At 43.1% G+C, this 26,143-nt stretch overlaps 1 protein-coding gene across 4 annotated transcripts in view; it reads right to left on the bottom strand.

Annotated features, from left to right (window-relative positions):
• The window catches only part of MAP4K5 (mitogen-activated protein kinase kinase kinase kinase 5), a 70,593-nt gene that overhangs the window by 29,260 nt on the left and 15,190 nt on the right, over positions 1-26,143 (bottom strand). For all 4 annotated transcript variants that reach the window (XM_050896878.1, XM_050896879.1, XM_050896880.1 and 1 more), the window contains exons 2-7: positions 18,795-18,852; positions 5,135-5,225; positions 3,895-3,959; positions 2,661-2,716; positions 1,375-1,422; positions 1,238-1,280 (exon numbers count right to left, since the gene is read on the bottom strand). In XM_050896878.1, the coding sequence (XP_050752835.1) occupies positions 1,238-1,280; positions 1,375-1,422; positions 2,661-2,716; positions 3,895-3,959; positions 5,135-5,225; positions 18,795-18,852 (361 nt within the window). The remainder of the gene's footprint in view (positions 1-1,237; positions 1,281-1,374; positions 1,423-2,660; positions 2,717-3,894; positions 3,960-5,134; positions 5,226-18,794; positions 18,853-26,143) is intronic.

Here is a 26,143-nt window from a genome sequence, read left to right as displayed (position 1 = left end):
TGATAGCTGGAGGATAATTGTGGGCAAATCTAACTAGCTTAGCAGGCAAAAGGAAGGTATCAGTGTGCGACCCAAGTTTAATGCAGTTAGTGGAATCTCCTATCAGTTTCAAGGTTTTACTCTTTTTTTTTTTTTTTTTCCTTCTTTAAAAAGCCGTACTTTCCTAGCACAGCACTCCTGGTTCACCACAGGGGAGTAAATGCGTTGAACCACACAGCTTTTCTAAAGAGCAGCGATGCAGCTAATGCACAACCGCCCTGATTCCAACACCGGACACAGTAAGATGATGAGCATCCCGTTCCTTCTCCCAGGATGTCTGCTTCCTACTTCCTGCAGAGCCTTAACGACATGTAGACTTCTGCGAAGCGAGGCATCAGACAAGCAGAGAGGGGTTTTGAAGGCAGCGCCCTCAGAGAAGAAGAGATTCAGCCTGTTTGTGCTGCGCTAAATGTAAAGCGTCACTGGAGGAAGCCAGTAATACAGAACTCTTCTGAGTTTTCATCTGTAGACCTCAGAGCGCTTGCAAAGGAGGAGAGTTTCCTCTTGTCCACCTGCGTGGAAATGCCCAACGTCATACACTGGGCTAGAGGCACAGCCAGGATCAGATCCCACTTTTCCACAGGCTGCCAGGCTCAGGAGACGCTGTCTCACATAGTGGATCCTTGGAGGTTCTGAGGGAGAACTGCCATTCTGGCTAGGAACAAACACGTTGATATCCAGGTAACCCCAACCTGGCAAATTCCAGGGAAACTTGGGAGGCTTCAAGGCTTGGTGGTTGAAAAAAGAAATTATCTGTAACTTCTTGATAGAATGCAAAACTTCTCATCTCATACGTACGCAAGCCCATGGATACACACTTTCTATTGTCAACTATTGCCCCAAATAAGAATAAGAACATCCTACAGCGCAACACCAAAAGGTTCATGCCACTGAGAACAGTATCTAATAAAATGACTGCAACAATACAGGGATCTGCCGTATTATGCTTTATCATTTGTAGCAAGCTCAATCTTTGCTGTGCATGTGCTGTTCAACACAAAACAAAGCCTTACAAAAGCCGAATATTCTTCTTGGGAGGCATGATCTCTGCATTATGGTCATTTTTTTTTGTCTTAATGGAATGCTAAAAGGCAACTTCCTAAATCAAAGTATCCCAGCTGGTACTGTAGCTTTTGATTGACCAAATTAAAATGTTCCCATTTGCTTTCTGTCTTATTATTAAATTCAGGCAACTTACCTAATTTGACATCTCCATGGTCTGTTAGTAGAATATTTGCACCCTAAAACATAATAAATAGAAAGTTAAAAATCCTTCTCAGGAATATTTTTTTGCATTAGAAAGTTTAAGATAAGTTTCTCAAAGTTCCAAGTTACCTTTATATCTCTATGCATCTTGCCCTTCATATGCAAATAAGCAAGACCCTGGAAATAAAAGAGACACAACGCATTATTTTGCCTTTCGTTAACACACTTCAAAGCCAGTCCCATTTAAGAAATCTAAATTACCCAATGTATTTTATTTGAAAGCAGAGAAATTTCAGGTGTGCAGATAAGAGGTACGCTGGATTCTGTTCCTCATCTCTCCCAGCTCCAGCCAATACACGTGAAGACTCACTGAAACCAGTCATGGTGTAACATTTTACATAGATACATTGCGTATTTTCAAAACAAACCTCAGGATACATCACCTTTTCCCTTTACTAAAATTAACTATATTTTTGAAGACCTGAAGGTTTCAACAAGTGGGTGTTTAGCTTTTAAACTGCCCTTCCAGCAATACGAGTTCCTGCAGTAAGAAGAGCTCAGGAACAGAACTGCCAAGCAGATTAGTTCACGGGTCTGCACCCCTGCCTCTGGCAGTGACCAGTTCAGCCACCGCTTCAGGGAAAGGTGTGCATCCCCGTGATTCTCTCCCGTAATTATTCATGGATACACAGAGCAGGGAAAGAAAAGTTCCTTTAAGAAGCAAGCTGCCTGCATCAGCCTATCTTGCATTTCTACAGTTATTAGCAATCACAAACTGAAACAGAATTTTAGTCATCTGGTTGCAGTATTTTTCCTCTACAAATGACTAGAATTTACTGCCTCAGATCAAGCAGGCAGTTTTAAATGTACCTTTTTTTTCATTACTAAGCTACTTACCCTCGCTTACTAGGTATTGGCTGCTTTCTGCAACGAGATTCAAAAATTTGTCCTAAACAACTGCTGCGCTGAATCACTGTGTTAGAACAATGGATGAAAACAGCCCAGACAACATTGTGGTCACAGCCTGCGAAGACCTGTCCTCCGCCGTTTCCCTGAAACCAACCGAGTCACCAAAGGAACAGCAGCAGGACTGAGTTTTAGTATTTTGGTCCTGTAGCGAGACCCACAGAGATGTCTGCTCCTGTGTAAACTCCTTTGCAAATCACAGCACAGAAGCAGCACTGCTCTGACAATGATTTTAAGCAAGTATTTGAACTGCATTACTGGAGTTTCTTGCTAATTTTTATTTACAATATGGAAACTAATAGATTAACTCTGGTTAATCGGTTTCAGTCGGATTCCCAGTGCTTACAAATGCAAGTGATGGTACCGCAGTGCTTTCTGAAATCATCTTCTGTATCTACTTTCTGTACATGGAGCAAACACTTTATTGTATGCCTGCAGAAGTACAGTACCTGTAAAGTTTCTCTGCATACATATGCAATTTGTAACTCTGACAGAGGTCCTGTTACTGAAAACAAAAATTAAGAAGTGTGTAAGTCTACAATATACAACACATAAATAACATTGTGAAGCAGCCAAAAAGTGGTATCTCCATGCAAAAGTTAAAGACCGATTTTACATGAACTGTATTTTACATTGAGCTGAAAAGAGGGTTTTGTTTGCTTGCTTTACAGAAAGCCTTTCTGTAAAAAAAGCCCAGCACAATAACAGAAGACAGTACCGACAGTGAGAAGAAAACCTGTTTTCACAGAAATCTAATTATCATTTTACAAGTGACTTCGTAGTAATGCAATATCCTGCATTCTGAGGAAGGTAAAAAACAATAAAACTGACTTCTGCTAATTTTTTAATATTAGAAATGGCGATGTTCTATACTAGGGGCCTATGGGACTTAGAATTGCTTTAAAGCTACTTTTACTAACTGGCTGAACAATAAAGCAGAAAGAGCTCTGGTATATCAAAAACTCCATGTTATCATTTAAAGGCAGAGCAAGTCCCCAGACTGCTTTTCCAGCAACTCCAATAAATTCTTCTACAGAATCAACAACTCTAGATGAAACCTCAGAGGGGAAAATAATAATAAAAGAGTGGTACGGTATCGCACAGGAGTGGGAATAAGAGTAATTTTCACCCTTTAAAGATCAAATTTTGAGATTTCCCAGTGAAAACGGCTTCCTCACACCAAGTACAGTCTCCATATCCAATTAGCATGATTTCTGGTTGTGAACTTTTTTAGAGGTCTTTTTTCCACCCCTTCAAGAAGCAGATAACCTGCTTCTGCACATAGCATTCAGAGACGTGGGCTGAGAGAAGCCAAGATGCAGGCGAGCTCCCAGTGCACAGCAACCGCAGCTACTGAAGAGCTCTCCACTGGAACAACTCAAGCTCTTTGGGTCAGTCTCCTAAGCATTGTGGAGAAAAATAGACAGTGTGATGATTAAAAAATAAAGCATGTTCTGCCCTAGAATGACAGGGTATTAGCCCAAAATGATGGTCACCATATTTGAAAAGTGCTCTCAACAAAATCTGTTGACTGTAGCTAAAAAACACTGTTCATGCCCTATGAAAAAACACGTGCAGTGCCTGGCCAGTACCAACCATTCCCATTAGTTTGCCTATTATTTATTTTTCTTCTTTGCAGAAAGCTTCCAAAAGGTACTAATGTTAAAATAAGTTTCAAAGTACCATGGTAAATATCTTGGAGGGATCCCCCACCGCAGTATTCCATGCATATCCACAGCTTCTCACGGCTGTCAAAAGAAAGTTAAAACACAGGCATCAGAAGCTGATTGATCTGTATACAGAACAGAGTTAATAATGATTATTTAAAGTATTTTCTATTGGTCTCAATCGCTCTTTGTTAAAAATACACATTCTGATACATGACTAGCAGTTACATGTTTTACATGTTATTAATAATCTCAATATAAATTCTCACCTATCAAAATGAAAATTTTATGCCAAAGTCACTGAGAAGTCTTTAAACGTTATCAGAAATAAAAGGTGTTGCTTTAACTCCAACCTCCTAACTGCAATAAAGAGCATGCAGAAGAAACACCTGAGGTTTAGCTGCTATCAGCAAGATTACATTAGATACGATTGAAACTGTGAGTCTAGTGTGTTAAATTGAAATTACCTAATTTATATCTAAATAACTCCTCATGGCCTCCAAAAAGGGTACTGGGGATTTAGAAATTTAGCCATTTTGTCCCAGTTGAAGTCCATTTGGGCTGTACAGGTTACTTAAAAAATGCAGCCCTCCAAGAAATCTAAAGATGAAGCCTTGTAGAAAAAGACCAAACGGGCGAAGCGGTGATATATATTCCCACAGAGCCAATTGATAAATGGCAAAGTTCCACAGAAATGGAAAATATTCCCCAGCTTTCTGTATAACATTTAACGTGTGCACTTGAAGATGCAGCCAGCTGGCATCACCTCGTTTCTGCCTCTCAGTACGTCGCATCTGTTACACCAGAATTATGAGAAATGTTATTACCAGCAGCTCGGATTTAGTGTTTTGCTCTTACAACTCACTGGCTATACTTCCACAGCACACAAGACTACTATTAAATAAAATACCTAAAGGCAATTCTGCTCTAGATAAATAATGAGCTTGTTTTATATTCGAAGTGAAAAACGTTTAAAATCTGCCCCACAAGTGAGCAGGATTGGATATGTTGCAAGAGTCTCTAGGGGAAAACTTTCTTTCTGTTCCTAGTGATAAAAATATTCCAGCCTTTTGGCCAGCAGAGAAAACAAAGTATTAGTCACTTTTCTTTTTTTTTTTTTTTTTTAAAGCCAACTGGGAACCAAAGGGAATTCAACCTAGAGAAGAACACTGAGAGAGGATATAAGTACTAAACCAGACTGAGCATTGTCTTAAGAAAGAACCAGCAGAAACGCAGGTATAAAAAGTGGGGTTTACCTGAGATAGCTCCCAAAATAGGCGACTATGTTGCAATGTTTGCATTCTTTAACCATATATATTTCTTGCTGTATCAATGAAAAGTCATCTCCTGAAAAACAGGAAGCAGCCACAGTTATATCACACTAAACTGAACATTCAAAGAGATCTGAAAGCGTGCACATAACTCATAAAAACAAGCCACAGGCCTGCATAATTGCTAAGCCCTTCACGAGGGTTTTCTAGCACGCCAGCCTGTTCAGCAATGGTTATCTACATACACCATCCTTTCAGTTTGCATTCTTTATGACATCCTTTGCATGAAGCACAAATAGTTCTTGAAGACCAACAGAGGAGGGCTGGCCCGGCGGCCTGAACATGATCCATCAGTTGAGACAGTTCAGCACACACTGAGAGTGCTCTGAAAAAGAAGCAGAGGGATCCCACCGAGGGACGGGAGCACGTGAGAAAACTCCGGAGCAGCCCCTGTGTAGCCCCAGCTGGAGCTGATCTAGCTTTACCGGGACACTGCTCACAGCACAAGGGTCCCAGCAACAGAAGGGAAGATTGCTGCAAGCTAATTCCAGAGTCCCCTGCCTGAAACCAGAAGAGATCACATACCGTAGGCTCTTTATTAAAAGTATTCCATTTCAAAACGATTCTGATAGAGCATATGGCCCGCACACCCACTCAGCCACCGCTGACTCAGAAGAGAAGCACAGAGTCCTCAACACCGACTGCCTTGTCATGAGTGCATTTTTGGATGAGGACAGCTACACAAGCACATTTGCACATCCTCAATATCCTTTGCCAAAAAAAAAAAAATTCTACTGAAAAATATATTATGAGCAGAGCAATAGCCTGGCATGTTTCTGCCACTTTAATTTAAAAGGGTAAAAGCTGTCATAAATTAAAAAAAAATTAATAATTTTATAGATGCAATGAAGCAAACTAAAATATCTGAGAGCTAGCAAAAACACTGGTATACTTTTATTAAATTCCATTGAGAGAATTTCCAAACAGAGGATGTTCTCCCCAGAACCTAGAGCTCAAACACCGCAGCTCTGCCTCCCTGAAGCTCAGGGCAGGCTTACGCTGGGGCTCCTACGGAGGCACGGATCAGCTGGCTTCGGAGGGTCAGCCTGAACAGCAGTGATATATCAAATAACATCAGCACAGCCTGACAGCCTCCCTCTGAAGAGCAACATAGCAAAAATCAGCCGATTAGGCCATCCTAGACGTGTGCCTGCTTTGTGATCGTGCATATATATACTTTACTACCTTTATTCTTCCTTTGGCATGAACAAAACTTCTGTAACAGCTTGCAAGACATGAAAGACTAGAATTTAGATAAAGGTTTTAGGGTTTAGATAAAATGCTGCTCCAGACAATGTGGTAGCTACCATGTTCTCTCAAGGAAAAAATTGCTTTGTATGTTTACTTTTGTTTAAAGTTTCACTAGTAAAAGTTATCTCCTGCTGTCACTCATGGATGTGCAACCCAGAAAACATGTACTGCTTTGTACTGCTCCCCTTAATTCATATGATTTTGACAAGTCCAAGAGGTCTCAAGCACTGCCGTAAATTCTCTTTGGAATCTTCACATGTTTATTTAACAAGTAACAGTGTGACTAATATTTTTAATAACCTCTTTAAAAACAGATGCTTCTATTTGCTGTGCTTTGAAGCAACCTCCCTGAGCAAGGGTGTCACTGGCGCCCGCAGGACCCACAGCAGCCAGTACTGATGTACGGCCCCACGGCATTTACAATCCCTTTGGAAACCCCGGCTCTCCATACATACACCGGTACGTAGCAGATGTTTACAGATATAGCAAAAGAAGTGCCAATTTGGCATAACGATTTCCAAATGATCACAACCTTTATGTCTCAATGATTACCAGACTTTTACTTAAGAAAATAACTACAAAATACAAAGGTAGAAGGGAACACACTTGTTTGAATACATCCCTGACTGTTCTCAGTAAATACTCAAGGGCTTCTTGAAGTTGAATTGTATGGAGAAACACTTCACTGGGGCAGGAAAACATTAGTAGAAGAGTTTCAAATGTCAAGAGTCTTTTTTTAAACACAAGTAGTATTTTTTTTAATAATGAAAAAAAGAAAAGGCAACACGATTTCTGTAAATTTAGCACAGATTTCACACTGTGCTTGCTTTATGGGTTACATTTCAGCTACAACTTTGCTTGCATTCATGCACCCTGCCTATAAATGATTACGATGAACAAAGGATTTTTGAGCTTGAATCAGATGGATTCATTCCTGCCATTTCTCTTGACAAATTTCCTAAGGGAAATTGTTGAATGCTCACAGGTAACTAACTGGAGCATTTCGAAACTACAGAAGTCTTTCAAGAAAGTCAAATCTAAGCAAGTTTGAAGGCAAAAGCCTCCCACCGCACACCAAAGAAGGTACTGTCTTTCTGTAATGCTACTAGCTGTCCAATAGTTCAGAGCATCGAATGCCAAATACCCATGCCCTCTTCTTAAACTGCCATCTTCAAATCAAAGAACCTTTGATATGTCAGAAGCACCATTTCAGAACAGCTAGACACTGTCACATGTGAAAATCATGATCAAGAAGCATCCTCATAACAGCAAAAACTTGCAGGCGGCAGCCGGAATTGCCCATCGATAGCACATTGACCGGGCTGCCTAGTGTGGAGCAATAGCAACGTCAGTTCTAGGAACCGTGACTAATGGGGAAAAATTGAAGGAAATACGGTGATTTGGGCTAGAAAGAGACTGACGGTAGAAAAGATAACAACCTTCATGCACATAAAAAATATCAGGGAAGGAGGGAGAAGGGATAATCCGTTCTCCAGTTTTATGATAGGACAATTAGCAATGGGCTTAAACTGCCTTAACCTACATTCCCTGTACAGATGAAAAGCTTTTCCTACCGGAGTAACATCACAGCACTGAACTCAAAGGGATGGGAAGCTGTGAAATTTCCCACCAGTGAAAAAAAATGAAGAAAACACTGAACAAACACCCATCAGGAGTGACTTAGACTGATCCTTCCTGTAGTAGACGAAGACAGAAAAGATGATCTCTTGATTTGCAATTAATAAATGGAGAATCTATGCAAGAAATGGGGTCACCTACAGAAAAAGGGAAAAAAAAGGATTTGGAAGAGGAAAGGGGGATGCAGGCTGAATACAGACAGGGAGCTGATAGAGAAGTAGCAAACAGATGGAAAGAAGAGGAGAAGTATCCATGAGAAAAGTTTGGTTAAAATATGGAGAAAATGATTCTGAGAGATCAGACACAGAGATAGGAGAGAAGATGTATAGTCGTTCAAAGACGACAAGAATGAATTCAAAACAAAGGAATTCGGAGTTTCCAGGCAGCTGGAGTATTAATCTTGGCAAGAGATGCTGGAATAGGGCAAAAATTGAATATCCTTGGATAGCATGAAAAAAAAAAAAAAGACAGTAAGACAAAGAATTTGTAGAAAATACTTCATCGAGAGGGAGACAGCAAGATAAAAAGAATTAGATCAAAGGTGACAACATATCCGTACAAAGAGATTTTCATCTGTTTTAGTCATCAGAGATTGCTTGATGCTAAATAACACGGAATTGGAAAAATGTACTTTTTGTCTACTCACATGTTTGCAATTATGGGTTATGTGGCATGCTGAGCAAAAACATCGTTTAGGGAGCTGCTGTAAATCACACGAGCAGCGTGGTGAGTCACTGCAGCTTGCTACTATTATGTAATTTTACCTCCGCAGCGAGACACACAGGACACAACAGAGCGTTACAATGGAATATTCTCCTCCGATCACAGCCCGCAGTCGAGGCTGCTCCGCTTGGCACAACCAGCTGCTTGTTCTCCAGCACAGCTGGCAGGGAGGAGACCGCTGAAACTTGCAGCCATATCATCGCGTGATGCGATCGGATCAGATTTCAGAAGCTAAGCAAAGTAAGGCCTGGTAAATTCAAAATAAATCCATATTTAAACAGGAGATCATCGAGAAAAGTGATGGCCCATTAACACTAGTGAATTATTCTATTTGCAGACATTACTTCTCACCTACGTGGAACTGGCATGTGTAGATGTCCTGCCAAGTTGTCCTAGACGAAGAGCATGTGTATGCTGGATCCACGTACCCCACTCTGCAGCATGGGAAGGATCCGATGGCTCTAGAGCCTATCACACAGCACTATTACGTCTTTTGAGCATGCCTGACCTTGACGGTTTTTAAGCAAGTTTACTCCTGGTCATATTTTCATGTGCTCCACTGACTGCTTTGAGCGGTCCTATCCTGCAAAAAGATGCAGGGTCACTTCTCACAACTCCTCCTGGGTCAGCTGTGAAGCCCTTCGTTGTCCAGAAGGCTCCTCAGGAAAGCAATTCATAGTGACTGTTTTAAATTGGTTTATTCTGCATTACTTCAGTGCTGCATCACAGGGCTGATGCTGTGCAGGAACAGAGGGAGGGAGGGACAGGCAGTGTCCAGGGCTTGCATGCAACTGGGAGGAGGGAACTGACGGCATTCGGAGATATTCATGGTGTCACCAAAGGGTGGGACAGAAGCGATTATTAAGAAGCCAGATCTTCAAGGTGCCAGCCAGCCTGCCAGCACTCCTGCCGCGAGCTAGTGCCCACAACATGCAGTCCTCACGGGCCCCAGCACGCTAGACGGACACATCAGGCTGCCCGGCAGGAGGTGTGACGTGCGCTTCAAAGCCTACTCGCCAAGCCTCTCTAGGGAGCTTGACTGTAGATACTTTGCAGACCTGGGATTTTTAACACTATAATGAACATTTGTTATTTAGAAGTGAGATGCCATTTAGCAACAGGACTGGATGGACACTGCTGTACAGGACGCTGAAGGACAAAGAGCAGGGTCACGCCATCGCTGATGAGCCCAAATGCTCTCACTGTATTCGTACAACCGAGAGACGCCCGCCTCCTGAGTTAGCAGAAGCAACTATTGCCTCTGCTGGGACCGTTCCTCAAATGTTTTTTATTTCAGCTACCTGAGTTCCCAAACAAGGAGAGAAAGCCCCATGGGAGTGACAGCTTTGCAGAAACCATTCGCCCCAGTTTACAAACTCCACAGCCAAGCAATATCCACAAGTCATCAGCTCCTCTGCGTTGACTTCCAGACATCCTCATGTTCCCCAGTTCTCAGTCACTCACTCCAAACCACTTTCCTGAACCTAGTGAGGGTTCAGTCTCTGCTGATGAAAGGGATGGCTTTCCCGATACACAGGCTTTTGCTTAGACTGGAGTTTGCTGCCAGTCTTTCCCCTCTACCCTCGTTAAGGTTAACTCCTGAGATATTTTCCAATCCCCATTTAGATAGCTTGACACACAACATGACTGACAACAGCCCCAAAATATTTTTGGGAGACTGGAGAGGATGCAAGGCATTACTGTAGCATCGCATCCTGTAGCTCTGACACATACAAAACTCCTACTTCCTTCACTGCCCTGCAGACCTGCATTGTTCTTTACCAACCATTTTGAAAACTGAGAACAATACTTTTAAAGTTTCACATCTTTAAGAAGGAGAGTAATTTAAACTGCATTCAAGCATCTGAGCTGTTTTATCCATACCTCTTTTCTTGGGATTCAAGGAAACCTGCAGTCTGACAGAAAGAATTTAAATTCCCTACACTTGAAGCTCAGAAACTTGATTCCAAGCAGGATACAGCTATTTGGAAACAATGATGTTTCCACCAGCAAATTTTACTGCCAGGCATCTAGCTGCCAACTGCTAACCACTGATGGTACTGATTATCTCTCCACTGATATAACATATTACTGACAGCAATGTGCTGCCACAGCAGCACGAGCTCCACAGTAAGTAGCACACAAGTGTGTGGAGTGACTGGTCTAACACCAGAAACCATTTCCCCGTGTATGTTGTCTTCTGCCCTGCTTGGATCCTATTTATGAACAGCCATGTCAACATATATAATTCTATTCCTATTCCTTAACACTTTCATCTCTTTTCCTCTCTCCTTGCCTCATCTACTTACTGTTGTACATCTCAGCCTTTCATGATCCCATTTTTACTCTCCCTTCTCACCACTGCCATCTCACTATTGCTATATTTCTTCATGTATTTTGTCAAATGATATGTCCTCCTAATTCACCCCTTTGCAACCTGCCTTCATCCCAAGTGTCACACTCTGCATTACCTTCTAACTAAAATGTGTGATTTTTCAGATTCTTTCCTACTTAAAATACCTCCTTCCCCCACCACAACCCCTTCTGCTGGCCTTCTTCATCCAAGAAACTCTGTGTTGTAAGTAAAAGCTTACACTACATGGAAACGTGAGCTCACCTGCTCTGGATACATACATTTCTGAAAGAAGAATAGCAGATTGTAAATGCATTGCAAGTATGCAAAGTAAAATTAGATTGGATTTCGAGAAGTTAAATTTAATTAAAATGCTGGGCACTCTACATTAGAAGACCACGCTGCCTCTGTTTTGCTTTGTGTACGCTCCACAGGCAGGCGGAGCAGATGTGCGAGTCTGCAGCAGTACCACTCAGGACATGGCACGGCACAAGCAGGCGATGTCCAGGCTTTAACGGCTCCGGCACACTTGGAAACTCAGGCGTTCAGCCCTGGGTAACTCCTAGACAGATGCAGCGGCGGTGTAACGAGCTGCACGCCCGCCTCTCCCAACAAAACAGTGTCGGTGTCCCCCAGGCTATGGTGATGCCAGCCTGATGCCACGGGAGGTGGCAGCCAGCAAAGGAGCGCAGGAATTAGAAGCAAGGGCTTCTGGCAGCGTCTGACCAGCTGCTGTTCAGCACATAAAACCTGTGTCTATTTGAACTGCCATACACAAAGGACACGATCCCAAGCCTGACCAGGTTACGCACCACAAGGCAGTGAAGGTGTAAGCAGTACCGAGAAGTTATTTTCGTATTTCTTCAACCCCAGGCGCTGCCAACAACAGTTCAACCCCTGCAGGTTTAGTTTAAATAAGCCTCAGGCTTGTTCTTCTCCATAGCTCATAGCATCCCTAGGGAATTTATTATACAGAGAATAAGGCTGCATTGCAAAATACCCTTCTTCAGTTCCCAAAGCGCCCTGGACTCCACTGTGCTGCAGTTGTGGCCCAGAGAGGACAAACCTCCATCGCAGCCTGACTCAGCCCGCGGCTGTGTTCCTATATGGAATATCAATCTCCACATCTGACCCATGAGATACAAACCAACCATAATGAACCAGACCTGGCTTTGAATGTACTGAGCACTGTACTATACACCTTTGGATGACTATTTTCCCTTGCATAAAATCCCTTAACAGTTTCACCTCCAGTTTAAGATCCAATCTGAAATAGGTAACTGGCTGCTTCTGGCCTTTACAGGGATCTCACATGGAAAACACAAACACTAGACCAAATGAAAACCAGCAATGAGATTCTTCTGTAACACTGCAAAAGGTACAGAGCACGACAGATTACCGCCAGCCCTCTGAGTGTCAAAGGTCTCCGAGGGCACTATTTATCATTACAGCAGTATTTACAATGGACATTAGTATACTTTAAAATATTTTGTTTATTACATTTTCCCAGGGAGAAAGTTCTGTGGCAGAAAACTACACTGGCAAATAGTTACCTCTTTGTATTGACTCCCCTCTCAATTCATCTGCTAAACCCATAGAAGGAAGTGGCTTTAGTGTTTCAGATGGTTTTGGCTTCTACGCTGCTGAGTACAGTTGGATTAGTTTCTGAAATAGAATTGGCTCCCAAATTATTTGAAGCATTTGTACTCAGTGAATGCTGGGAAATGTCATTAGCGTTCCATAATACTTTTGCCTAATGCTCTCCAAAGTCTATGCCAAAAAAAGTGAAAAACACTGTCTATTTTGATTCTAGCAGCACAGCTTAAGTAACTGTGGTAGCAGATCTAGCGTACTGCCCAAAAATTCAAATAAATTAATGACAGTAACCTTCTAAGTAGAGAGTTTATTTCCTTTGTCTGGAGAAGCGACAAAGGAAGGTAATAGCAGATGAAATAAAATACATATTCATGTTGGGGTCTCGGCTGTGAGTTGCAGTCTCTTTGCCTACCAACTCACTTGCTACCTGCGGTGGATGGGGGAATAACACGAACAAACCACAATTCATCCCCACCCGCCATGTCAGCAGTTTTGCTAGGTCTCCCAAAACACTGCCATCTTATTGTGTGCAGTTTCTTGCAGCTTGAATTCAACACACTCCTCACCTCCTCTGGGGTACTCTTTGCTTCAGAGTCTTTCATCTTCTGCTCCCAATTCCCCTATCTATGTATTAACCAAGTGTTGAGTTTGGAGCTCTTATTTTTCCATCTGCTAATTAATTCCCATCTATGAGCCACCTCCTCCTCATCTCCAGAAGATGCTGTATATAACTCACAAGCCTATTTCTCTGGTGACTAACTCACGACATTTATTACCAATCTTTTTCTAGTTGTGCCCTGTGCTCTGACAGGAGCTCGTGATGGTGCTCGAGGGGCTGCCCTCCCCAGGGAACCACCACAGCTAGCTGCAACACATTCCGACACTGGCCGGGTCGAGGAATTGATGGTGCTCTGCAAGTACAGCCCTACAAAGCTGTTCAAAATCCTTAAAATTAATCAGAACATTGAAGCGGAGAGCAGCTGATTTTTTTTTTTTTTTTTTTTTTTAAATCTGGAAGGTTTTGAACAGCCATGTCTCCCTGCAAAGACAGCTGCTGCACAGTCCAGCCACCCTGTACAGGCAGTAGACATCCCAGAGAACTAAAAATAAATAAATCAGTAAACAAATGCTGTGAATCCTCCTTAAAAACAAAACAAATCCCCAACAAGATCTCTGCCGAGAGGCTGTGGGTGTACATGCTATGGATGGAGATCAGGTTGGTAACGTTTAAAAGAAGATGTAGTAAAAAAACCCAACAAAAACAAAAACCACAAACTAGAAGAAATCACTTCCCTGTGGCAAGTCAGACCAACAACATAATGAAACATGTAAGACATGGTCAGCAGTGCTAATTAAAATGGGCTTCTCAGTAGTGGTGACTTTGGGCCAGAGTCTTGCACTTTTCACTGTAGTGCTTAAGCAGCACCAAGCAAAGGCAGGGGCTGCTCGGCCTCCAATGGTTCCCGCTCTTCCCTCAGCTCTAACGGCAAAGGATTCGGCCTCTGCTTCAGTTCAGTTTTCAAAACAGTTCTTCAAATTCACAATAAAAACAGACCTACTTCATTTGGATCAGGTGCAGCAACATGAACGCTCGAGGAAGCCTCTCACCACATTCGCAATAGGTTAATATCATCCTTCTTCTGTCATTAAAGCATTGCTCTGCCCCGTTGTAGACCTGCTGGGAAATAAACCCAGCGGTGGTTCGCTCTCCCCAGCACCATTGCCCCGAACGCTGGCCACAGCGTTTCACACGCTGCTGAGCAGGGGCTGAGGAATCCCGCTGTGGTTTCCACTGCATTTAACATTGCCTGATTAGTCTTATCGCTGCAATCCACGTACATAAAACCAGCCCTGGTTTGCTAAGGAAAGGTTAGTAGTCACAGTCACCCAAAGGCAGTGGTTTTAGCTTCTCCCATGAGCGTCCCCACACTTCTACCTTCAGCCTTCAAAAACATCTCTTTGGCTGCACAGTGAAGTGGATCGCGGAACCAACCAGAATTAAAAATTAACCCTGCATTGAGTCAGGTACGGGGCCCTTCAGTCCTGCATCTTGTCTCCAACAGAGGATGCCAAGGAAGTATCTAAAAACGGACCACACAGGGATGCTTCCCCCAAACACCCTCCCCACTTCCAGAGATTTATGGCTCAGAAAAACCTCTCAGTCATAGATGGGATCTTTGTATTTAATAGTCTTTCATGTATTTTCCTCTCACATAAATTTGTACAGTTGCTTTTTGCACCTATGTAAACACAACTTAATACAATGAGGAGTTTCACTGATCTTGCAGAGAAAACCACATTTCCTTGTTGCTCGGAGCCTGCCATCCGCTCGCTGCACCCACCGCCTCCAAACCCGCTGCCAGATCAGTCCCCTCATCTGCTTTCGCCTAAATACACACCCTGGTACAAGGGACGCAGTAGCATGGGGATGGGATGAAGCATGCAGGGTCAAGAGAACTACCCTGCCCATTGCCGTGTACTGCCTTTTAGTTCATAAAAGCAATCCCCAAACAAGAGGAAAACCCACGCTGTGCACCGCATCAAATAAACACAGGGCAACAGGTAGTTCTGGTCCGAAGAGGTTACCACCTAATGAGATCAAACAGCTGAGGATTGAAAGGACCGCTGAAGGAGTCAAAATGGCTTGTAGAGGTCACACCGGTGGGAGTTAAGGCCATGCCCGAGGTTTTGCCCACTGACCACCACTCTCTAGGTCATAGGATCATTAATTCTGGTGTGAGTAGGCAGGTTCAGAAATTCAAGACATTTATGTAATAGGGACTGAGTCACAGCCACTGACATCTGAACTACGTTGTGTGCACGAAGCTGGATTTGCAGAAGACCTTGCTGACTCTAGAAGATCAGAGCTGCAACGGAAGCAGTGGTACCACCAGCATGGCCTGGCTGCTCTTTGCTTGTTTACCTGCACTGGTATACTTCAGTGGAAACTTCAAGAAAGAAGGAAAAGAAAAGCTAAAGAATCAAGCTGAGCCTTTCTTTTCATTTATTCACTGGAATTTTTCAAATTTTTCCAACTGAAAAAAATGTTCAGATTGCAGGAACTTTTAACTGTTAAAAAAAAAAAAAAATCACTTGGAAATGAACAGCTATGCTCATGGGAAATCTTACATCAAGAAGTCCAGAGTATAACACACTTTTCTGGGATGTGGGAAACCCTAAATTAATTTTTCCGTGATCACTTTACAAAAGAAACTGTTCAGCCATCACTCTGAACACCAGGCAACAGAGTTACTCTCATGGGCTGTCTAAATCAATTCACATTTAATTTATACTAAAAGCAAAAAAGTATATGAAAAGTTTCAGCACCACCTTGGAATGCCTTACAGGTCAGCAGGGAAACCAACATCCCATGAGGAGGGAGATGCAACTGCTGGTCTTCATCGTAAATAAAACAAAGATGGGTCTCAACTCCTCTTCCCCTATATTCTCTAACCACGTGATAGATGGGGACTCCCGCTGCCTTCCTCTCCCACTTTATAACCGGCACTTCAGTCTCCCTGATAATCTAGCTCGAGAGGAAGAAAACAAGGGGTGGGGTGAAGCCACCAAAGCATTCCATTTAGAAATGTTCCCAGCCCTTCTCCCCTGCACCCCATTTTTGTTTTGGTAAAAACTGCTTTGGTGAGTTAACTCAAATTCATGCATAGTTGCTTGACCATTTCACAATGGCTGAAAGAGCAACGAAAAAAAAAAAATTGAGAGATTCCATGCAAGACTTATCTTAACAAACATTAAGGATTTTTTGGAAGACAAAAAAACCCCAACTGTAAAGACATTATCACTCTTCCCTCAAAGTTTTCATCTGGGATTTCACAACCAAGAAATATGGGGTGAGGCACACAGCATTAAGCATTGATCCTCCTGTCAAAGGTTTGAAAATTATTATTCAAGGGCAACAGACGTGTCGGAAAAATTTAGCTGGCCTAGAAGTCAGCTGGACAATACTAAACTTTTATGAAAAATGAACATATTTACCGCTATTTAAAAACAGTCTTCTCTGAATCTTTATTCATATGGCTAAAATAAAAATTTTAAAACATTTGGTTCTGAGACTGACTCTCCGATCACTATGTATACCACTAGTCATAGAGTCCTCAATAGGAGAAGAGCTGGTCAGATGTCTTGGGTAAGCACCGTAGAATTTGAAAAGTTCTGCTAGCCCGGATTTAATAGAAAGCTGGAGGAACTACAAAATACAACAGCAGGATGGGCAGAGCCACCTCTCAGGGCTCAGCTCCTCAGGGATGCACACTTGGAGAGACCGGGAGGAGAGAGGGCAGCCTTTCCGCTTACCAATGACCTACACACATTAGCAAATCCTTTGTGTTTAAGAACCCATGATGCCTCTAAACCCGAGTGACTGAACAGAACCAAGCAATGACAAGCACATGAGAAAATGTATTTTCCTAAGCAAGAAAGAGGAAGATAGCACATCCACCTCACTTGCTAGCAATGTACTGACACTGCGAGCTCCCCATCAAAATTACAGTCTTTTAACACATACAGTCATGAATAGATGCTGGTGTTCAGGGACTGGAGACATTTCAGTGCTGGTTGTCAAAACCTCGAATCACAGAAGACAGGTTGGCAGGGACTTCCAGAGGTCTCTGGTCTAGCCTTCTGCTCCAAGCAGGGCTAAACGCAGAGTCAGGTCATCTTGCTCAAGGCCTTGCCCAGTCAACTTCAGAAAATCTTCAAGGGTGGAGATCCCACCACCTCCCTGCCCTGCCCCAGAGCACAAACACCCTCCTTGTGAAGAATTTTCCCCACATCCAGCTGGATTCTCCCTTGGTGCAGACTGTGCCGGCTGGCTCTCACCCCTTCGCTGGGCATTCCTGACGAGAGTCTGGCTCCAGCTCCTCTGCCAGTCCGCCGTGGATGATGCTGGTTAGATCCCTCTTCAGCCTTCTTGTTCCCAGACTAAAAAAACCACTCAGTTCTGCCAGCCTCTCCTATGACATGTGTCTTTCCAGATTTTCCTCCATTTTTCCTGCCTAAAGAGTCTGTATTTATTCCCTGCAGCACTCCAGTCATGGAAGCTATCTCATTGTGTCTCCATAAATCCTACTACTTTTTTAATTGTACCTTAATTGCTTCATAGGCTACAGGGGTCAGGCCACAAGCACCGGGCAAGCACACATTCACTGGAGGAGCCTCCCTCAGCCCCTGTCCCAGAGAGCCGGGAGCCTGAACAGTCACAGCACAGCAGTTCAGGCAAATCACAACCACAGAGAGACTAACATGGCAAAGAGACACAGAAGAGGACTACGCTAAGGAGGGATTTGAAAGGTATGTCAGTGACCAAGTAATGAGAGATGATTACTTCGAACAAATACGAGATCCTCAGGTGGGACTGAGTTATAACTGAGGAGATAAAAAGCTCCTCTCCTCATTGCCACTCGGGATACAATTTCTGATTTCAACTCTCTACGCAGGACTCAGATTAGGCTTCAGCTCAGCAAATCTCTTGGGCAGCAAGTGACCTTCTCCTGCATCTCCTGCTTTTAGGAGGAGTGGTAGAAAATGCATGGGGAAATGATAGCACGAGCCATCCTCCTCCCTCAGCACAGGTTAGAAAAAAGACGACACATTAAAAAGCACAGGGCTTCGTTTTTCCCAGTGCACCTTTGGTGGGCATTAGCATCATTGCCTGGTCCCTCACCCCTTTCAACTCGCACAGCCTACCAGCTCCCTACTGTCTCAGAGCTCACAATTTACCATTCGTCCTTAATCTTCTCTTTGTACTAACAACACACTGTAACTGCAACATCTTTTTATGCAACAATCGATAAGGCAGACAAGAACAAACAAGGAAACAGCAAGCAGGACATAGCCAAAAGTAATCGTGCATCCTCTGCAGTGCTTCCTGTCATCTAACTGCTGAAAATAAAAAAAAAAAACCCAAACACTTCTTTTGTCTGGAGCTTCACAGCTGTGTGAAAATAAACATATGGAAAAAATGAAAATGCAATTCAAAAATACAGAAAGGAACGTAAAACTTACCAGGCTCTAACTTGATTATTTTTACAGCAGCCAGTTCTCCTGTATGAAGATTTCTAGCCTGAAATAAGAGAGTTAAGACATATTTAATTATACTGCAAAGGCATCGCACACAGTCTTACAAACTGTGAAAAGATACGCTATGATGTCATGTGTTACAAATATGGCACAACGCAATTAGCTGAGAGCAACCTGGGTGAGGATTATTTGGTTTAGGTATTAGCACAGCATCAACCTAGTTGGAGTTGTGAAGCGTTACTGGCAGCTCCTTTCGAGACTTTAAAAAACCCCAGCTATCTGCCAGTAAATGAGAGTTCATGCCTCTCAAACACCATTTTTAAGGGTTGTTGAAACTGAGAAGTTTCTGCCATCCATGCTCGCTGGAGTGGTACAAAAGCACTGTGCTGCAACACGGACTGTCAGAGCATGGAGCGTGCAGTGCTCAACCACCCATCTCACCGTGCTAAACCTGTGTGCTCTGAAAGTGGAACTGATAGGCGGAGGGGCAGGGAGAAGCGCTGCAGATGCAGCACGGACGAGTCACAGCTCCCTGCGAACAACTTAACTCTGAAAACAAACTCCTTCCAGCAGACCCGGACAGAGGCGAGTGGTCCCCACAACCCTCGAGAAGAAGAAGGGGTAGGCAGCTCCAATTAAGCCTTTACAGAACTGTCCTCTCCGGGTATGCTGTGAACTTCACACTGAGAATTCAGTGCTGGAGGAAGATGTTACAGGAACCTCAGATACAGAAAGTTTTAAGAGGGGATTTCATTAACACTTTTAGTGTTATTAACACTAGTAAAATGAGCTCTAAATCACTCGGGCACCATCATCAGAGCTACACTATATTATTTTTGACCACAACCTGATCCAATCAGGCACTGTGGCATTCCCCTTTTGCTGATCATCCAAAAGTTACAGGAGTCTAAACCCAACTGTTTCATTCTTACCCTAACAAACATACAGAGTCTTCTGAACATATGAAATTTGGTTAAGAGGTAGATTATAGAAAATTGAGGGAAAACTGGGTTAGGTGAAATCGAGTTGGGCAGTTACTTAAGATGAGGATGCAAAGCAAATTTGCCCCTGTGGACTGAACTGAAGGAAGCCACTAGAACAAAACACTCTTCTCTTACATATAGACAAGAAGTCGTCTTAATTTAACAACAGGTAAAGCAAGAACTTTAAAGATGAACCCCTCAGCTTTGTCAACACTTAGTCAAGCTTCTAAATCGGGAAAGGCTTTCCAGCTGGGGGGGGGGGGGGGGGGGGGGGGGGAACAAATAAACCAACAATAATTGGCCTTTCAAAGTCCTGTAGTGCTCAGCCAAGAGATGGGTGTCAAAATGCATGCCAAGGACACAAATACGACTCAACTGAGTCAAGAGAACCTGAACAACTGTACAACAGAACCAACATCTGAAGCCAACAGACCAAATCACTGAACACAGAAACAGATAGTTATCTGCTAACCACAAAGGAAACCTTTACCACTTCTTAAAGTACCTTCCCACCAGAGGTGTTTTTAGACCACAGCAAAATCACTGGTATCCTTCACCATCCAGAAGGAGCATGCATCCAAGCATGGACAAAGGATTAGGACCGCTCTGGTACTGCTACACCTAACAATACCATTATGAAACACAGATGTTCCTGTAAGAGACGAAGCACACACTCTATCTTGGTGAAGCCAGGGAACCGCCACTATATCCACGCTTCTATCCACAAGCAGCTAAGCTGTTCAGACAAAGGAGACTGCACCGTTTCCAGAAGATCAGCTTCATTTCTGAAGTACACAAACGATCATATTCCTTACAGATATTCCTTTTCCATATAAGCAATAACTGCCACTGCTACTGTTATGCTGAAGCCTGAAGGAATGGATGTAGTCTGCCAAAGGTCTTTGGTACGCAGACTGCTTGGCAGGGACTCGAAGGTTCAGGTCGGAGGAGATCACTGCAATTACTGGCTCTCAGCTCTCACACACAATAGGCCACAGAGCTTCACCAAATTGTGTCCTGCTGCTATCCAATATTGCCATTAAGTTTTTGCATATAATCTGTAGTCTGGACATGGACTGTTTTAACCATCAAACTTTGTCTGCTGGAACGGGTTGGTATTTATGAACTAAACACATCAAGTTATCTGAGCCACTCACCCTAAGACTGGTTTTCTGGTCCTACAGTTTAATCTTCCAACCCAATACATTCTTGAGTTGATGACACCAGGACCACACACGCTACTTAACTCCTATCGTGCCAGCACCAAAGACAAAAAAGCTGAGTATTCCCTGATACTCAATATCCCTGTTTGGATGCTCACAGATACACGAACTGTATTAGATCTTCAGTCTAGACAGTCGTATTGCAAGCACGCAGCAAATTACCCAAACTGCTTCCCAAGAGATGTCACCTGCCTGCAAATGTGACTGATGGCTTTTGTTCCTTCATCTTGGATTGCACCAGCTTTACGTGGGTACACACATCTCTCTCTGCTGTCACTCTTGTTTTTTAAACTTTTCTCTTCCACACCTTTCTGTCAGCTGAAAACTTGATCAATAATGCATTACTGTTATCTTGCACATCATTAAAAATGTAAGAAGGCAAGGGCTAAAAACTGGTTCTCCATGGTACACACCTAGATACGAAAACTGTCAAATAAGGATTCCTCAAATCATTTTGAGACATGTTTAAGAAATTCTCAACTCATTTCCTATGCATGACTACAGTTTGCATTGTTCTACTTTTTAAAAAGGATTGTGTAGTATCAAGGAAGTCACAGACAAGAATGCACTACATCAACATTGCTGGCTTCGTGAAGCAAACCTGAAATTTTACTACAAATGATATTTGACAAAAATATAAGTTCTCCATAATTTCCCTGATGTAAAGAATTAGTTAATGATCTATCGATTTGTCTTATTGACATACTTCTTCACTGGAGGGGGAGGCAACTGAAGTAAAGCTAAGAAATTATAGTTCTCCTAGTCATCTTATTTACATTTTTAAAGCCCAACAGCAAAATATCTGCCTCCTTCCCATCCCCTGAAATTTCCTCAGTATTTCAAGTCTTAATTCAAAATTAGCTGACACCAACCAGAGGCCAGGGGAGCTGTTCTCCCCTGCATGCCAAGTAATCCAAAACTGCCAATTAATAAGTATAGCTGCTGTTCAGTATCTCATGAGCTATTATTGACATAGCAAGTTATCATTTATATGTATTTATCACATAAAGATGCCATATATATCATGAACTTTTATGATCTCTTCTGAATCGTAACATTTCTAACATTTCAGTCTAATGGAAGATAAAACCTGTTAGATTTCTCATTGTCTTTAATTCTGCTGGCCTTGATTCCTTCAATATGTAAGGAAGTCTCCTAAGAACTCATCTTGGCACTAAAGGCTAGAAGACTAAAGCTCAGTCTTCGCACAGCTCCCTCCTGCGCCGGAGCCCACATCCCCATCAGCAACGCGGTCCGGTTCCCACGCGACAGAAGTGGAGCCCGACTTCCCCAACAGATCAGGGGACTTGCTGTAAGACTTTCCCCGAGAGGAAGACAGAGCTTTTGCTATCTGTTAGTGTTGATCTTAATTTTATGTAATGAGACTGAAAACTGAAAATTATGTTCCACGTTACTCAGAATGAAAATTAAAACCACAGGATTTTGGCAGAAGAATTGCAAAGCACCAACAGAAAATTTGACCTACACAAGAATGGGACCAGAACAAGGGTATATTTGAATGAGGTGAGCCACACTGTCAAATTTATTTTGCTCAATGTCATATACAGAGTATATTTACTGAGAAAGAAGAGCTAGGTAGTAGTCTTTTGGTCACCTCTTCTTCAGCTGTCCTACTGCCTGCTACAGCATGAGTGACAGCATCCCACTGAGCACAGCTCTTCCAGAATATTTTAGCAGCTAAAAACTAATAGTGCAGAACATCACACAGAGTCTGTGTTAAAAATAAAACAAAACACAAGTACTCCTCTTTTTCTGAATATCCCATTGCATAGTTGTAGCAACCTAGGAGATTAAATGTCACTAGTTTAACATGACAGCACAATAATCATTACACTTTTTTCCCCAGCATATGTCAGCACCAGCCAATGCAACCCAGATTGCCTCAAGCATATGCACGGCTGTACCAGAGCAGATTAAAGGTTCCTTTAAACCCATGGTCCCATCTCAAACAGCAGATGCTTCAGAAAGTGGTTAAGAGCTGAGCAAGCAAATGGTGACACATTCCTGATGCACTCTCCCAGCAACCAGATCGGGATCTGCACGGTGCCCGCTGCAACAAGGACTAGCTGCAGACAGAGCCTGCGTTAGGCTGTCAGTCCAGGAGCAACACACGTTCTTCCAACCTAGGGCAACGTCAGTGGTGCGTCCAACGCCACACTCAAAAATGAGAGGTGCACTATTAATAGGACTGGGGTTTTGGGGAGTTGGAGAGTTTTATGATATTACACACAAAAAATCACTGGGTTTTCCCACCAAGACTTAACTTTCTTCTCAGAACTGCATCAAAAAGCTGTTGTGGCACAGTGGAACCCAACGTGACACCCGTGGCAATCCCTGTGTATGATGCTTCCCACTGCACACCCAGACAATGCACATGAGAAAACATTTTGGGTAGGAAGCTTTCTGTAGCTAATGACCAGAAATAACACAAAAAACTGGTTTCAGAACCAGTTATGCACTCTGCAGTTTTGTTTTATTTATTTTTAAGAGTGCCAGCCAAACAATTGCACCCCAGGGGGTCCACAGTACTAAGCCGTGTGAGATGGTCAAAAATTGGAGAACCATTTCACTTGGATATCTGAATGCAGGTTTATGTGCTCAGTCTCCTTGTCCAGCCACTTTCTCCTTCAACACTGAGGAAGAGAAGGGGAAGACTGAGACAGCAATATCACTCTCACAGCCTCCCACTTAGTATTTTCAATTTCCATGGTGAAATCCCCTCCTCGCCCCAATGTCCTTGTCTGATCTCCAGCCTTGGATCAACAGCCCAATTCACCAGAAGAGCCATTTGTTTGATGGTGTCTTCATTTAATCTAATCATAATTGCAGCTCCTGTGGCAATCCTCCCATGCATCCCCGTCTTATTCAGTCCTTGCCAAGCTTCACTCATCAGTGACCATGACATTTTGCTGTCTCAAGTGCTGCCTGCTTCTCCTCAGTTACTGTATATACCTTCAAAAGGTACCCTGACCTCCTGCCCAGCGATTGAAATAGAAGTCTCTCATCTGCTTTCTAGTTTCTGACCTCTTACACTTTGTAACTCTTAACCTGCTCTATGTGCTTTTGAAATTCCCATTATGCTGCACTGTTCTTTCCATATCTCACCGTATCACTAAACAGACCCTTGCATTCACCTACCTACGTGTTTGAATCCACATCTACCACTGCCTAGAGCTCTCAGCCAACTAAGGCGACCCAAAGAAATCTCTCTCACCTGGGCTGCTCTAAATCCATGAAAATAGATTCCTTTCTTACACACAGGAAGCACAGTAGGTATTTCAGTTGTGATTAAAAAAAGAGAATCCAAAATATTATGGGTATTAGGGGAATAAAAAAGATACCTGATACAGGATACCTGAACAAACCAAGACTACTGCATATATATACCAGAAGGCAGGGGCACAGAGACCTTGAAACAGCAATGGGATCTTGAAGATGCCACCACAACCAGGCCATCTGTGGAGTAAAACTTCATCGAGCAACTGCCACAGCTTGGCACAACCATCAGACCCTTCAGCGGCACTTCAGCCATGAGCTTTTCTACATAAGGATTTGGGTTGCACTTTGTGGTGTAGTATCCCTCTCCCATATGATAGAAACGCTCCCATGAACATGCCACACTCTTGTATATAACCCTGCTTCAATTTTCTATCCTACGCTCAAACTGGTCACACAGAGATGAGACATTTCTGCGAAGGAAGGACTTATTTCTCAAGATGAGGCCCCTGATTCTTCACTGCTGTTCCCAGCACGCAAGGAGAAACCCTCAAGACCAACTCTGGGGTCCTGAGGTCTCCTGCTATGCTGCAGCCTCAACAGAGACCTGCCATGAAGGACAGCAAGTCCTCAGGGGGCCTCGGTAACTCTAACACAACAGTAAGTTTGGCGGGTTTCATCATTTGCTTGAGGTTTTTCTGAACACACAAACAAACATCCATAAAAATCAGTACCCAAGAGGCAATATTAAGAAATCCGACAGGAACTGCCAGACTGGATTAGGTTTGTGATCTGACCAGTTTACCATTTATCCCTCAAGTAAGCAGCAAGTGATGTATTAGAGATGAATTCGATCTTGGATGGTGATCTGCTGGTCTGTAACAGAATGTGAATTACATCCTAATGCAGAAGTTCAAAGAAGTGTTCCTAGCATTTATCATAATTAACTATACAATTTTGCTTACTCTTATGATTTACACAGATCAGTCTGTCAGTTTTAAAAAATCTTTTGTAAATAGAGTTGCAAAACTATCAGGCAGCTAAAGCAAAGAACAGCAATGCTGGACATACCCTTAATGAACAGAAAGGAAAGGCTTGTACTTCTGAAACACCATCTCTTTACTAGCTGAGTTTAACACCCAGACTATAGAGCTGGGGATTCATAAAAAGTCAATATGTAGTCAGAAAGCTTCTCAGAAAACCCAGCTTAAAACCAACAAGAGTTAATCCCCATTGTGTGAGCCCAGAATTGCTACCCTTCACACGAGAAGGATACCGCAACCTTTTGCAGTCCCGTACATTAAGAAAGCACTTTTGTCAAAGAAACCAAACTCTGAAAGCTCTGAGAAAAAAAGTTCCTTGACAACTGGCAGGTAAAGGTTAACCCAAGCAGAGAGGCCAGTTCTGACAGCTCACCACTGAACACACTCTCCTGGCACGCTCACCCGATCAGCACCCTGCTCAGAGTAAGAGAGTGAAAAGCTGCCATTTGCTCAGTGCAGATCCAGACCTTGGTGTCAGGACGGTGCACGAGCGGGAGAATCGCCTGTACAGGCCACAGAGCGGCTGCAGAGCTCCTCTGCCTGGGCTCCAACCAAAAATAGTAGCTCCCACTGTTGCTTTCCAGTTTTAGACCGAGTAGAGAGCATGCTGGTTCCTGTCCCAGTACCAGGCAGCACACCCTACAAGCACCCTCAGAAGACTGCCAGAAGTGGTATACAACCCACGTATTTTTTCCTGCATTCCCCTGTATCTTACCTCCTAGATGGGTGCGTGTACCAAACCCATACAGGTGCAACTACTGCAGTTCCATGGGGTTCCCCCCCCCCCCTTTTCTTTTGTATAAAACAAAAATAAGCAAAACCAAGCCAAAATTCCTCACAGCCCCATC

This window comes from Gymnogyps californianus, chromosome 5, assembly GCF_018139145.2.
Source record: "Gymnogyps californianus isolate 813 chromosome 5, ASM1813914v2, whole genome shotgun sequence".
Classification (NCBI taxonomy): Eukaryota; Metazoa; Chordata; class Aves; order Accipitriformes; family Cathartidae; genus Gymnogyps; species Gymnogyps californianus.
The sequence above is the reverse complement of the archived record's forward strand: the minus strand, read 5'-3'. Positions and strand labels throughout refer to the sequence as shown.